Raw genomic sequence first — 12,978 nt, forward strand, 5'->3', positions numbered from 1 at the left:
GCATACGCTTAGCTAAAATTGTGCCAATTACATTTACACATTGTTACGAAAACGACATTACTTTGTCTGACAACATGGCGTGCCCCTTCTTCGCATGACTAGTGTACATTCGGTTTCATATGAATGAAAGCTGGAAATGATTTCGTATGAAAGTATTTATCTGTTGCATTTCACTTGCGCGAACTACACTTGTCGTTGATTATCCATAGCATACAATATATTAATAAAGTACATTCAAAAAAGTGAATAATCAAGCTGGTCTGCAAACCAGTGTTTTTGTTTGTTATATTTTTATTTTTTGGTTATTTTTTATGAGAGTGGCGTTGCTTTTGGTGGCTAGTTCTGATTGGTAAGGAAAATATACTTATAATTGTTTATATTTTATTATGTTTCATATCGTAATATCATCGCATATACTACTCTACGCAACGATTCTAATGCTGATTAATATTAGATTCGACATAAAATATTAGATAACCATAACTATCACTATATTAAAATGCTATATGCTATATTTTGTAACTACTTTCCATTTCTAAAACAACTAACACTTAAATTTTTCCTTTTGTTTTTGTTTTAAACAAGTATGCAGCATATGTTTTATTTAAGCACAATGTTCAAATGAAGATATTTCACATATAAAATTGCCATTATTAACCTAATTGTTAATTGTTCTGATGAGCTTAAGTGAGACCTACTTATACTTCTGTATAGATAGCTTATCGGCCTTTGACTGTAGCGCCGATTTACTGTTCCATCTATTCTCTTCCGTTTCCTACCTTCTGATGGCCGCACACATTTCTGCATGTTGAGCAATTTAAATCTACCACTTTATCGATTGCAGGAGGCCGTTATCAATGAGCTAAAGCTGAAGGCTCACGCTGTGCGTGAAAAGAAACTGCTTCAACAGGACGAAGTGTACAACGGTGCGCTGGAGGATATTCTAATGGGACTGAAGAACGAACCCTATCGACGCGCGGATGCCGTCCGCAGGAGCCAGCGGAGGCGCATCGATAGCAATCGACTTTCCCGAACGATGGAGGAAGTAGACTTCTAGACCCTTTCGTGCACCTTTCGCTACCGAAACCGACGGGTACTGTAAACCGTGTAAAATTATTAGGGTTTAGTTGTAATATTTGTTGAACCGAACTGTTTTAGCACCGCTCGATTTTTATGTTTTCCATTAATAGAAGTATAGATCTGAGTGAAGGTGTATCATATAATTTACGATTTGTAAATAACTGAGCTAAACAGATAGCTTCAGGGAGGCCCACAAAGACTTGTTTATGGCCCCGTTCCTATGCGTTACGTTTACAGTAAGGTTATCATATCAAGATTATTAATTGATATAGACATTTTGTTGCCGCTAATTTGTTTAGTTGGGATTTATAAAATACAAAAATATCGAATGGTTTATATATCATTTGGAAACACTCTACCCGATCGCAAGTGGCTCGCAAGAATGACAATTTACAAACACAAAACATAATAAAATAACATTCCAGCATAAATCATGTGAAGTTTTCGATAAAACGCAAGTTTATCTTTCTAAATATTTACAAAAACAATAAGCATAAGACATGCGGATATATGAAGATCAATATATTAAGATTTGAAATATTCATTGCAACATTCACAGGGAGGTAGTTTACGCCAGTGATAGGACTATGGCATTGAGGAAATGGGTTCATGGCAAACTGTATATTTGATTAAAGCTGGTTTGTCTACCGTTGTGTTTCCCAAGTGGACCGGGCATGTGGTTCAAAGTTTGAGCGGTTAGATACGAGGAATGTTTTTTTTAAATTCCCCTGAAAGTGCGCACAATATAAAACGAGCATAAAAGCATGCACAACCGACTGAGTGTAACACAACATTTTTGAACTTTTACAACTCTAATACATTTTTAACAAGCACACATAAATCAAACTATTGACGTCCAATCGTAAACCAGCACGAAAAAGTCATGACAGAGAACCGGAGGAGAATATAATTTGAAATAAAAAATAAATAACGGTGCTTTTCGAACGGAGAACAATAAGAGACACGGGACGACGGAAAAAAGTTAATGAAAATTGTAAGTGGAAATGTATGCAAACACTTCTCTTAATTCGTGCAGCAGCACACGGATCTTCTCTACATTTTCTAGTGGCTTTTCCTGTAGTTCAACTATGACAAGTATGAAGATGCTTTTAAAATTTCAACTTAAATATACTTACTTGATTCATAAATATTTGCATTGTTGATGTTTAAGAAAGAATAGTAAAATGTTAATTATTACATTGTGGCGGTATTTTTCAACACCCACATTTATTTTAAAATCACATGTCAACCTTGCTATTTAAAAAAAAAACAAATTTCTTTGACTAAATAATTTGCAACCAAACGCTTCAGTGCGATCGATAATTTCATTTAAAACGTTTCCATAACGGAATCGATGGTAGCTCCCGTACCGAGATGAATAAAGTTTACCAAATCGATCGGCAGTCGGTGCGCAAAAGTGCAATACTTTTCATCGTTGATTCGAACAGAGAAGTGCAAATCCTTAACCCTTATTTCCAGTGTAAACGGTTCGCCCACACTGATGGGACAACCGCCGGAGCGTTCTTCATTCTGCCAACACTGATCAACGTACGAGTTGCGCACGATTCTTCGCTCGCTGGGCCGAATGCTAAGATGTAGTGCCGTATCATCACGCGGTTCCACCTCGGGTCCCAGCTGGAGATTGATGTTGAACCTGCGGGAAGATGAACGTGAAGCTCAGAGATACGTTCTAAGAACCATACCGTCATTATACGAACCTTCCGTCCGTGATGGTGCCTTGGATTATGATTTTCTTCCCAGGTTGCAGCCCACCAAGGATGGCTCCGAGGCAGGGAACATCCTTCGTTTATTTAGCGAGCAGGGGAAAAACATATTTTAAACTACCGGTTTAATTTGAATTAATTCGGGGTTGTGGTTTTCTTACCGGATTAAACAGAGGAAGCATCAGTGCCATTTTATGAATGCAATTATTGTAAAACTTGCGAAACAATTCACACAACAGTCATATGACAACTGTGGTCGTGGGCTCGGTGTGTTTCGTAATATTTTAATTTCTTTATGCACCAAACCTTATCGTCGTTTATCATATCTTGATTAATCCGAGCCATTTTTAATCTTGTCTTTGTTTGCAATATTTGTCCAAACCGAAGATTGCAGACCACAAAGGTTTGAAAATTTGAAAGTAGGGGTGCGTGGTATTTCGGTTAGATTACTCATCGACTTTCATTTCGCACGCTGGATCGGAAAGTTGTGCACTTCCATTAACAATTTTGTTTAGTATGCGTAGCACACTAAGCGAAAGCTTTGAAGGAGGACACTCCCGGATACACTCATTCACAGTTACCGTTGAAAAATTTGGTTTTCTAGTGTATGGACCCAAAGTTAATACATACACGAGTAAACGCCTTTATCAATCGTCCCTTAGCTTTGGTTATCGGCAATGATTCAATGGACGGAACGATAAGAACGGCACCCGACCTCGTTCGATCAGAAAATGCATCATACGGGGAGTGAATTAGCTCGCCCCTGGTGAGCCGCTTGACAGTTCAGCATTGTACAGCTGTGTACCTACACACCATCGAACAACTATGGCCCAGCTTCCCGTGTACAATCCGGTAAGCGTAAGGAAGACAATTTCGTGTTCCATTATTCTACTAACCGCAACTACAATACCCTTTACAGCCCTCCCCGTTCCTGGGAATGTTGCCCGTCGGATTGGGTTTGTACCGGAAAATAACCATTCGCGGACGGATTACACACGATATGTAAGCCCTATGCCTTCCGCCCTCTGAATCATCTAAGAATAGTCTCCGCACACCCATTACGTTCTTCTATTTGTAGGTTCAATATAAATCTACAGTGTGGCCCGAACGTGGATCCACGGGACGATGCGGCCCTACACATCAGTATTCGACCGAAGGAGGGTCTAATTGTGCGCAACACGTTTCAATTCCGAAGCTGGGGCGTCGAGGAGCGTTTCGGCGGATGCCCGGTGCAGAAGCGGTCCTACTTCGACATCAGCATTACAGTCAAACCGGATAGCTACGGTATTGCCGTGAATGGGTGCCACTTTTGTGACTTCAATCACCGGTTGCCGTACGCGTCGGTACGGTTCATACATATTGGAGTTGGGGCTCAGGTCGACGCCATCATAACGGAATAGTAACCTGGTAATGTCGAAAATGAAGTCAGGGTAACAGGGAGACCAGTATCTCTCCAGTGGCTAAGAGTCCTTTAAGTTTGATAATGTAAGATAGGTGTGAAATAAATATATATTTTTTTAATTTTATTATATAAGAAAACTTTTGGATCTATTTTATACGATTTAATGTTTTTCATTTAAATTAAACTGCAAATAAGTTGATCGAATAAAGGATACAAGGATTTATTTCCAAGTTTTAAAAGAGAATCTTGTCATCTCTTAGGAATTAGGAATATTTCAAATCGAAATGAAATTACTACCACAAATAACCTGAAATGATTCCAGTTTATAGTACCCACATCCGGAATAGATAAGCAATCGTTGATAGATTCTTCGATTGCGCTTATCTAGTTCAAGAGGCGTAAGGGTGTACCTTGGAATCTATCCGTTAAAAAAGGAGAAATCATTGATAAAATCAACCTTTGTCATTGTTCGCTTTGGTTAAGTATTCTTTGGACCGCTAATGATTAAAAGAGTTTATTTTCGACATGCGCTTAGTACTATGTGACAAGAAATGACGCTTGGAAAATCTCAGAGTCAGCGGAGGTCCTCATTCCGTCGTAATGGCATCAAGGTTGGCACCTTCACCGACATGCAGGAACCGGATGGACGCGTACGGCATTCGGTGGTTAAAGTCGCAGTAGTGCGCACCGTTTACGGCGATTCCGAAGCTCTCCGGCTTGACCGTGATCGTAACGTCGAAGTAGGTTTTCTTCTTGATCGGGCAGCCGCCGAACCGCTCCTCGATACCCCAGTTGCGAAACTGTACCGAGTTGCGAATGATGACACCATCCTTTGGCCGAATGCTGATATGAAGGGCGGTGTCGTCGCGTGGATTCGTGTTAGGTCCGTTTTGGAGATTAATATTGAACCTGGCATCGAATAGGGGAGGGATGAAGAAATGTTAACTACCGCCTAGTTGGCGTTAATATTCAATAAACTTACTGATCTTGAGTCATTTTACCACGGATGGTGATTTTCCTATAAATTCCCAGACCCGCAGGCATGTGGGCCAGGAAAGGTGTTGGCTGTACATCAATCGTATTGATAAAAGTTAGTAAAGGTTTACAGATAGCATGAAATAGAGGTCGATTCCACCCTCCAGAAAAGATGCAAACACTTACCGGATTAAATACGGGCAATTGAGACATTTTTTCTTCGTCCTAGATCGCTCACTGGAAATCGTCGTGAAAAGAGCCCAAAATTTACACCTGTAACTGCCGGCTGTTTGTTGCACACTACCTATGAAACATGATTTTCATTTGTATCGGCGATGGAAAAAGGGCACCTTGATAAGACCGCAAATATACGATAAGATTATTTTATACCTTAGTTCGACATGAGTCATCCCAATGAACGATGATTCGTGCATACCTTACCTTTAGTCATTTGACCTTAAGCAACTGTTGATGAACACCGGCAAAGACGGATGAAATTCCTTACATGTTCTACGGATACTAACTATTACCAACAGCTTTATTTACTTCAAACTGATTCGTGAGTAGTTTCACACGTGGCTTGAATACCGTTGAATCCTTAGTGTTCGAACCCTGCTTAAAGTTGGACCAATTCTTTAACCCAGTTTTTCCATGGATGGATCATTCTAATGCGGATTATTTTTCTATGTAAAACGACGCTTTGCAAATGTCATACGTATTTTCTCTATTAGTTATCACTGTTTTTTATTCAATCATACTGGAAATGAGAACAATTCGGAATTGGGCATTTATTCTTTTCGTTTTTCGTTTCCAAAACCGGACAGTATTCGGTCATGCCTGCCCTCTTTGGGGCTTATTGTATTTTTTTCCTGTGTGTACGTGAATAGCTAGTCCTCTCTCGTACAGGGTAGGATCCGATTTCGGTTGGGGTTTGAACCCCATAGGTAAGTAAAAAATTTGCAGCTAAAGCTGAGGCAGTAGAATGATGTAAAAATTCGTGAATCTTTCGGACGACAAGGTGAGAGGTGTTATATTCCATAGAACATCTTTATAATAAATCTTAAATAAATCTTGGCCAGACGATTTTACACCAGATATGCAGATTGGGACGTTCCGGAAGTTCCAAGCAACCATCAGCGAAGAGTGGCGCAAGATATCCTTGGGCATAGTGTAAAACTTACCCAAATTATTGCTTTCAAACAATTCTGAAAAATATCCAACAAACTAAACACTTGTTGCAAATGTTTATGCTTATTATCATGATGAATTGAAATAATTTTAAGTTCCGTTCATAAGAATTTCCTTTTTAAAATAACAATAATTATTGCATTAAACAATGGTCACCGTACCAATACTTGTGAAAATATCAAATTGATGTGCTCAAAAGGATGATTTCATCGACAGTATGTTTAGAATTTAAAGAGATGGTGATGCGTTTATAGGAATTTTACGTACGGTATGATCGCTCACAAAGAAGGGTTGCTTGGAGGTCAATATGTTATTTTAAAGTGGTAAAAAAGTTATTAGCATTACCTTCTAATAAAGGCGTGAATTCTTTTGAATTTGAAGAAACACAGTATAAGTACCTAGACGAAAAATCAGGAAAAAGCTAGAACCTAGAAATAGATCCACACATATGAAATTGGTAGTGGTCGACGCGTCATTGTGCTATGTTAGGGTTTTAAGGAGATCTCGAGGATACTTTTTCTTTCCGCAAACAACGTAATGATTAAAAATGTTCAGTTAGTAAATCCTTGCTAGCAATTTATGTTTGTCTTGTTTTACTTTTTTCTTAGCCAATTTTACAAAACTATCAGCAGGGTTCCCATCCCACTGCTGTCTAGTATGGTGTCAGTTTGTGGATCTAATTAATTTTTTTACCCTCATCATTCAAAAATTGCTGCTGTTCATTTGCTTCATCCTGCTCCGCCAACTCCACGGCACATTGTCGCGGGAACCATCCTCGAACTCGCTTCGGTTTCTCTTCCGTTCCCAGCGGTCGTGTTTGGTGTTTTTCGCCAAAGAGCCAGTGTCTGTTTGGACGATGACATAAGAAAGTGGGGAAAATGATATATTATCTGTTAACGTAGAACTAAAAACATTTATATTGGTAAATGCGTACTTTCTCCACCGGGTTACATGAACGACGTCTCCTATGTCCAGTCTAATGCGTGGCTCGTCCGTGAATGGTGGCGAAAGGCACACTTTAATGCCCTGTGACCAACAAGGAAACCAACTTCCCGTTGCCGGCCGAATAATGGTGTACGTTCTGGTACGCGCCCGTTTCTCATGCTTTTGTGCTAATTGTTCACGCTGCAAACAACCATGGTCGAGAAAATATTCTTTTTAATAACCGACAACCCGTTTGAGTGTCGCTCAAATTTTCCGCGTCTTACCGTCAGCGTAAACTGATCACATCCCTCGGAGACTGTCCATTCCACTCCATTGCCCGCAGCAGTGCACGTTAGATTGAGCACCTGTTTCATATTGTCCCACCGACCCACATCGTACGGATAGACAAATGGTTCGTTAGTTCGCTCCTGGCGATAGCGCGCCTTTTCCAGAATCCAATCCTCGATCGCCGTCCGGTTGTTGAGAATGGCCCTCATTTGATAGACGAAAAGCGCCCCGACGGTGATGACCACACCGATGGCCAGGCCAATGTTGAACACACACAACACCAGACTCCAAACGGTCAACTGCACGGAGACCTTCGAATAATGGCCATAGTACAAGTACCAGTCACGGTACAGACCAACGTACAGCGATGCACCGAGTATGACGGTGGCCTGCAGGCATCCCAGCACGGCAAAACCGAGAAACGAGGTAAAGTAGCCGTGATTCGCCCAACCGACACAATTATTAATCCACGGGCAGTGATGGTCCATCTTTATCACGCACCTGTTGCACTTCCGGCAGTGGTGCGATCTGGGAGCCTTGAAGCCCTCGCAAATGTCGCAATACTGTAGGTAACTTTCATCTTTCTTGTTTTTTGGTCGCCATTTCAAGGGCAAGAACCGTGGCCCCGTTACCGAGGCGGCGAGGAAGTAGAACCCGGTGCTAGCAGAAAGCATTACAAAAATGGCCTGATTAAGGAAGCCTCCAAATGAGCGTTCCGCTGGCCACCACATTGCGTTCATGTAGAGTGTCATGATCGTAATAGACTTGATGATGCCTAAAAAAGTGGAAAAAATATCATAGAAAGTTCGGAATAAACGAAAACGACACGTTGTTTGAAAAAGTTTGTGCTCACCTATTGCAATCAGCGGTCCCCAATGCAAAAGTCGCCGAACGGATCCCAACAAATTCAGAGCCATGGTAGCGGTTAAATTCTCTTCAGTATAATGTTACTTTTGAGAGCGACAAACGATTGGTATAAACTTAATCCGGAGTTGTAATTAAACAAGGCCGCCTTGCATAAAATTGCTCGGTTTTTCGCTGGGATCCATTAATTTTGGGTTTCAGTTATTATAGTTGGTGCATGGTGGCCTGTAAAAAAGAATAAGACTGGCATTAAATGAAAATGAGTAATAAGTATAAACTCAAGCAAAAAAACAAAGCTAACTGGATTTTTTATATAATAAATCCTATTTCATTTTATCCCTTAAGCGCTTAGTCAACATCTTTATCTACATTTATTGATTCCGAACATTAACACATGTTAAGAAGTGCATTTTCCTAAAATTAACATAGCATTGATTCATGCGCAAGTAAAATGGAATCACCCAAGCTAGACGAGGCGGTTTTATCTGTGACGCAGCAATTTTCAGCACATATTTCCCTAGCCTAAAAGGATATGAGCTGTCCCCAAGGACAGAGGAGGCGTGGTAGGCCTAAATTGAGGTGGAAGGATGGCGTAAGCGAAGCCGCCAATAAAGCCGGGATACGGAATTGGACCAGCGTGGCGAGCGACCGTGAGCGGTTTCGGATGGAGCTTCGTCAGGCCAAGATCGCTAAATCGCGGTTGTAGCACCACATAAGTTGTAAGTAAGTATTTCCCTAGTAGTAGGCAGTGGATCAAATGCTGCACCACAATAATGGCGAAGAAAATTGTGATATACAATGTTTCACAACTTTTGTAACCATCTATAAGATTACAGGAGTTGAACTAAATGATTGTTAACATTTCAAGGTTCACGTCCATGTTGCAACATATCGATAGATATCAACCTAGGTACCTAATTTGTTATCAGATACGCGAAGATAACCGCCTCTGGAATCTAATATATAAAAGTCACCGTTGTATATTATAAACTCCGAAATTGTACTATACTTTTTGGGAATTTTTCGTTACGACATCCTAGGGATTGATGAAACATTTTACACTCAAAAAAGGTTCTGCCCAACTCGTATGAACACGAAAAAACACTAAACAACAGGGCATGTATAAATTGTGGGTTGTTAAACCATTAATATGCTCGTCTTATTGGATGATCAAGCCCTGGCAACATATCGATAGATAGCAACCTATGTACCTAATTTGTTATCAGATAACCGCCTCTGGAATATGTTATAAACCCAGAAATTGTACTATACGTTTCGGGAATTTTTCGTTATGACAACCTAGGAATTGATGAAACATTTAACACCCAAAAAAGGTTCCTTCTAGCTCGTATGAACACGAAAAAAACACTAAACAACACTGCATGTGTAAATCGTGCGTTTTTAAACCATAAATATGTGTAAACGTAGAATTAGACAATCAAGGCCTAGACTTGAAACGCTAACAAAATTGAAAAGAGTTACACTGTCTAACCATGGATTTAGCTGCAAGCCGGACAAATCAACAAACTGAGAATCAAAACAACACGAAATGTTCTTTGGCATTAGAAGGGATGACAGGGCGATTCATATGGAAGCAGTTAGTCTTCCTGCTTGAATACTTTATGTGGCTGGAAAGTCATGCTGTTTTTAGATTTTAAATTTGTTCATTTTTTATCTTTAGTGACAAAAACGCGTTGAAATATATTTTAACTTTTTTTTATACCAATATACTTTCTGAATTTAGAGACATTGAGGATGGTTGGTTGGATGAAAAAAAAACTCTTCGTCTTGATACACAATTCTCGAACTAGCCGTCAAACAATGGTGGCGCAGGAAAAAGTTATGCATGGACCTATCAATATTGAGGATTTTGGGCTACCATCAAAACAAACAGCCAGAACTGTCAAACGAGACTAAGCTGCATGGCGTCAATATTGCAAGATAAAAAAGTGATCTTTAGCATATCGGTTATTTAAGTTTGTTCCGTAATTGCGCTTATTTCTGCTTATTAAACTGCAAAAAGTGATCCAAAGGGAAGGCCAAGGAGACAAAAGTGTTTGTTCCTCCGAAGATAGGTTAAAAATCGCCTGAATTTGTTTGTGCATTTTCTCTGCTGCTGTCGTTTCTTGTTTGTAATAATGGACAAAGTTGATCTTAAAGTTGGACAAAAGTTATTATTACAAATACAGAATGCATCATTCGAAGGCGAACTACGATACGTGTCCGCCGATCGAAAGTTTATGCGATTGTCCAACGTCCGAGACGTTTTGACAAATAATCAACTAGGTGAACAAGATTACTATTATAGTGAAGTAGAATGGATACAGGTACTAGAAAACCCACCGGCTGAAACTAGTCCGAGTGACGATAGTTCGAGTTCTAAAGCAGAAATTCCTACTGAAAGCAAAATAAGCAAATGTTTTGATGAAGTTTTAAAGAAGATAGAAAAATGTAAGTTCATTCAACAGACAGACACAGTTGATTATCACAATTCAATTAAATACATACAAAATCAAAACGAATTTGGTATATCTATGGAATATATCGGAGACGGACAGGACAGTATAACGCCATCCTTATTGTCCATTGTTACATCGCACTGCATAATTGTTTTAGATATTAAAACAATGGGTATGACGACAGAAGTCGGTGAACTTCTCAGTAATGATTGTTATATGCGAGTTTTCCATAACGGACGATGGATGAAAGATGCACTACTTAAAAATTTTGGTATAACCTTGGGGAGATGCTTTGACACTATGGTCGTCCACAATATTTTAACGGAAGCAGACACAAATACCATCGATGAATCTCCGATGGATACAGAAGTTTCTATCCAATCATGCGTTGCAAAATATTTGAAGCTCCCTGACAAATTCTTCGATATGGACGTAAGTACTTTAATGAATTATGCTTATCTCTTGGTCACTATGCTCTATTTAATTAACGTTTTCTTCGTCTTCGAAGGTCAACTTTACGGAGCGTCCCTTGACCGATGCGTGTAAACAAGAAGCTGCGAAACGAGTTGCTTTTCTCTTGGATTTATGGAATCATATTGTGCATGATAGAATGCTCGAAAAATTGTATGAAAGCTGTGTGGTGTATGCTGATAGTTTGGCAAGTCATAAGGATTTAATTGACAGTTTGACAGTGATGAGATGTCGTCGAAGTGAGGCTTTAACCGAAATCAAACCGTTTCCCTAGCATTCAATATATGGAAAATCACTGCGACGCTACTGTGCATGATAAAACCATTTCCCAATTCGAACTGCACCATAATTTCATCATGCTTCTTAATACCAGAAAGAATGTGATAAGCTTACTTCGATGAGTTTCTTATTCCACCAAAAAGATGGACTAGCAAACGACTCATATCGCCCGTTACATCAATCGAAGCCAGGTATTTAATGCAAAATTCATTAAATAAATATTTACTCTTTTTTGCTACGTTTATTGTTAATGCGTTTCTTCAAAACCAAGACGATAAAGTCGTATCATAATTTTTAAGGCATGAAGTATTTACTCATAGAAATTTTGAAACAGTAAAAATGGTTTAGTAAAATTGAATAGCAAACGTTTATTTCAGGGGTAACTGACAAACACTCAACTGAAAACAACGCCGTTACGTCGGCATACACTTTTTGTGTTTGTGATCATAAGAAGCCTATGTAGAACAAGATCTAATGAACAAAATTTATATAAAATTAGCAATCACACTTGTACAGTTTCCCAACTAAAGTTTGGTTCAGGTTATACCGAATCTATTTTATGAAGCTCTTCAAAAAAGCGTTTTTGTAAGATTATGCCTCATGAATCAACAAGTTTGTGATCATGCCAATCGCCGTAAAGAAATTGAATTATTCCGTTCAAAAATGTTCATCAAACAAGAATATATAGTATTCAGACGATGTTTCCAAATATTGAACACAAAGATTTGTTCTATTTCGATCAGCTTGAAACCTGAACAAAGCGTTTCCGTAGAAATTTAACCTTAACACATTGTTTCTGGTATATTAAAATATACTGGATCAATCGATCAGTAAAGCTTACATGCAATTCCAAGCAAACTTACAGACAGCCAGATGCCAAGAACCGAACGATTAATGTTAATTACCTAAGTGGAAATAGTATAGAAAAAGTTCACTCTATTTAGTATTCAATACATGTATAATCATCCGTTGTTAGTATCAGAAACCTAGATTCCATTTCTTTACAGTCTCTCAGTCTAGGGTCTCTGAGATTTGATTATCTTTTTTCCAACTGTGGGTTCATTTGGAATAACTACAAGGCATAACAGCTAGAAGACGCCTCAGCCCTAGTCTTACGATTGAAAGAAAATCAATGGAAATTTCAAGTATTTTCTGTGATGTTTCAAAATCCTCTTTGTGTTATGTATTGACTAGCTGGTGATTAATACAATGCTATTGAGGTACTTCCATTGGAGATAAGGATTAATAGTTTTTCTGCCGCTTGGCAATTCGTGTGCAATCGTGCTTATTTACCATAAATTACATTGAAAATTTGCACGAATCT

At 39.1% G+C, this 12,978-nt stretch overlaps 6 protein-coding genes across 6 annotated transcripts in view; 3 read left to right on the forward strand and 3 right to left on the reverse strand.

Annotated features, from left to right (window-relative positions):
• Positions 1–1,587, forward strand: part of LOC131281882 (formin-like protein) — a 29,186-nt gene extending 27,599 nt beyond the window's left edge. Inside the window, exon 9 of the mRNA XM_058311243.1 lies at positions 845–1,587. Within this exon, the coding sequence (XP_058167226.1) occupies positions 845–1,057 (213 nt within the window). The 3' untranslated portion in view covers positions 1,058–1,587. The remainder of the gene's footprint in view (positions 1–844) is intronic.
• Positions 1,588–2,409: 822 nt separating this feature from the next.
• Positions 2,410–2,995, reverse strand: LOC131282158 (32 kDa beta-galactoside-binding lectin lec-3-like). The gene is made up of 3 exons (XM_058311563.1): positions 2,966–2,995; positions 2,799–2,881; positions 2,410–2,734 (listed from the first exon to the last, which is right to left on the reverse strand). The coding sequence occupies exons 1-3, from the start codon at positions 2,993–2,995 to the stop codon at positions 2,410–2,412; spliced, it is 438 nt and encodes a 145-aa protein (XP_058167546.1).
• A 634-nt stretch (positions 2,996–3,629) lies between these two features.
• LOC131281704 (galectin-7-like) lies at positions 3,630–4,204 on the forward strand. Its single transcript, XM_058311052.1, has 3 exons — positions 3,630–3,656; positions 3,724–3,806; positions 3,883–4,204. The coding sequence occupies exons 1-3, from the start codon at positions 3,630–3,632 to the stop codon at positions 4,202–4,204; spliced, it is 432 nt and encodes a 143-aa protein (XP_058167035.1).
• A 589-nt stretch (positions 4,205–4,793) lies between these two features.
• On the reverse strand, positions 4,794–5,394 carry LOC131281701 (galectin-8-like). The gene is made up of 3 exons (XM_058311049.1): positions 5,368–5,394; positions 5,189–5,271; positions 4,794–5,115 (listed from the first exon to the last, which is right to left on the reverse strand). The coding sequence occupies exons 1-3, from the start codon at positions 5,392–5,394 to the stop codon at positions 4,794–4,796; spliced, it is 432 nt and encodes a 143-aa protein (XP_058167032.1).
• Positions 5,395–6,933: 1,539 nt separating this feature from the next.
• LOC131290729 (palmitoyltransferase ZDHHC6) lies at positions 6,934–8,664 on the reverse strand. Its single transcript, XM_058319901.1, has 4 exons — positions 8,435–8,664; positions 7,578–8,356; positions 7,304–7,494; positions 6,934–7,214 (listed from the first exon to the last, which is right to left on the reverse strand). The coding sequence occupies exons 1-4, from the start codon at positions 8,496–8,498 to the stop codon at positions 7,046–7,048; spliced, it is 1,203 nt and encodes a 400-aa protein (XP_058175884.1). The 5' UTR covers positions 8,499–8,664; the 3' UTR covers positions 6,934–7,045.
• Positions 8,665–10,565: 1,901 nt separating this feature from the next.
• On the forward strand, positions 10,566–11,804 carry LOC131281262 (piRNA biogenesis protein EXD1-like). The gene is made up of 2 exons (XM_058310535.1): positions 10,566–11,336; positions 11,413–11,804. Exons 1-2 carry the CDS (start codon positions 10,584–10,586, stop codon positions 11,647–11,649), a joined length of 990 nt encoding a protein of 329 aa, XP_058166518.1. The 5' UTR covers positions 10,566–10,583; the 3' UTR covers positions 11,650–11,804.
• The last annotated feature ends 1,174 nt before the right edge of the window (positions 11,805–12,978 follow it).

Source organism: Anopheles ziemanni, chromosome 2, assembly GCF_943734765.1.
Source record: "Anopheles ziemanni chromosome 2, idAnoZiCoDA_A2_x.2, whole genome shotgun sequence".
Lineage (NCBI taxonomy): Eukaryota > Metazoa > Arthropoda > Insecta > Diptera > Culicidae > Anopheles > Anopheles ziemanni.

Bases quoted from the DNA above. Each gene is read 5' to 3' on its own strand.
- LOC131282158 (XM_058311563.1), bottom strand. From the start codon at position 2,995: ATGGCACTGATGCTTCCTCTGTTTAATCCG. The intron at 2,882-2,965 runs GTAAGAAAACCA...AAATAAACGAAG, and splicing joins TGCTTCCTCTGTTTAATCCG to GATGTTCCCTGCCTCGGAGC. The intron at 2,735-2,798 runs GTTCGTATAATG...ATCTTCCCGCAG, and splicing joins GGCACCATCACGGACGGAAG to GTTCAACATCAATCTCCAGC.
- LOC131281701 (XM_058311049.1), bottom strand. From the start codon at position 5,394: ATGTCTCAATTGCCCGTATTTAATCCG. The intron at 5,272-5,367 runs GTAAGTGTTTGC...ATTGATGTACAG, and splicing joins AATTGCCCGTATTTAATCCG to CCAACACCTTTCCTGGCCCA. The intron at 5,116-5,188 runs GTAAGTTTATTG...ATTCGATGCCAG, and splicing joins GGTAAAATGACTCAAGATCA to GTTCAATATTAATCTCCAAA.
- LOC131290729 (XM_058319901.1), bottom strand. From the start codon at position 8,498: ATGGCTCTGAATTTGTTGGGATCCGTTCGGCGACTTTTGCATTGGGGA. The intron at 7,495-7,577 runs GTAAGACGCGGA...GGTTGTTTGCAG, and splicing joins GTGATCAGTTTACGCTGACG to CGTGAACAATTAGCACAAAA. The intron at 7,215-7,303 runs GTACGCATTTAC...TCGTCCAAACAG, and splicing joins CATGTAACCCGGTGGAGAAA to ACACTGGCTCTTTGGCGAAA.
- LOC131281262 (XM_058310535.1), top strand. From the start codon at position 10,584: ATGGACAAAGTTGATCTTAAAGTTGGACAAAAGTTATTATTACAAATA. The intron at 11,337-11,412 runs GTAAGTACTTTA...TCGTCTTCGAAG, and splicing joins ACAAATTCTTCGATATGGAC to GTCAACTTTACGGAGCGTCC.
- LOC131281704 (XM_058311052.1), top strand. From the start codon at position 3,630: ATGGCCCAGCTTCCCGTGTACAATCCG. The intron at 3,657-3,723 runs GTAAGCGTAAGG...TACCCTTTACAG, and splicing joins AGCTTCCCGTGTACAATCCG to CCCTCCCCGTTCCTGGGAAT. The intron at 3,807-3,882 runs GTAAGCCCTATG...TTCTATTTGTAG, and splicing joins GGACGGATTACACACGATAT to GTTCAATATAAATCTACAGT.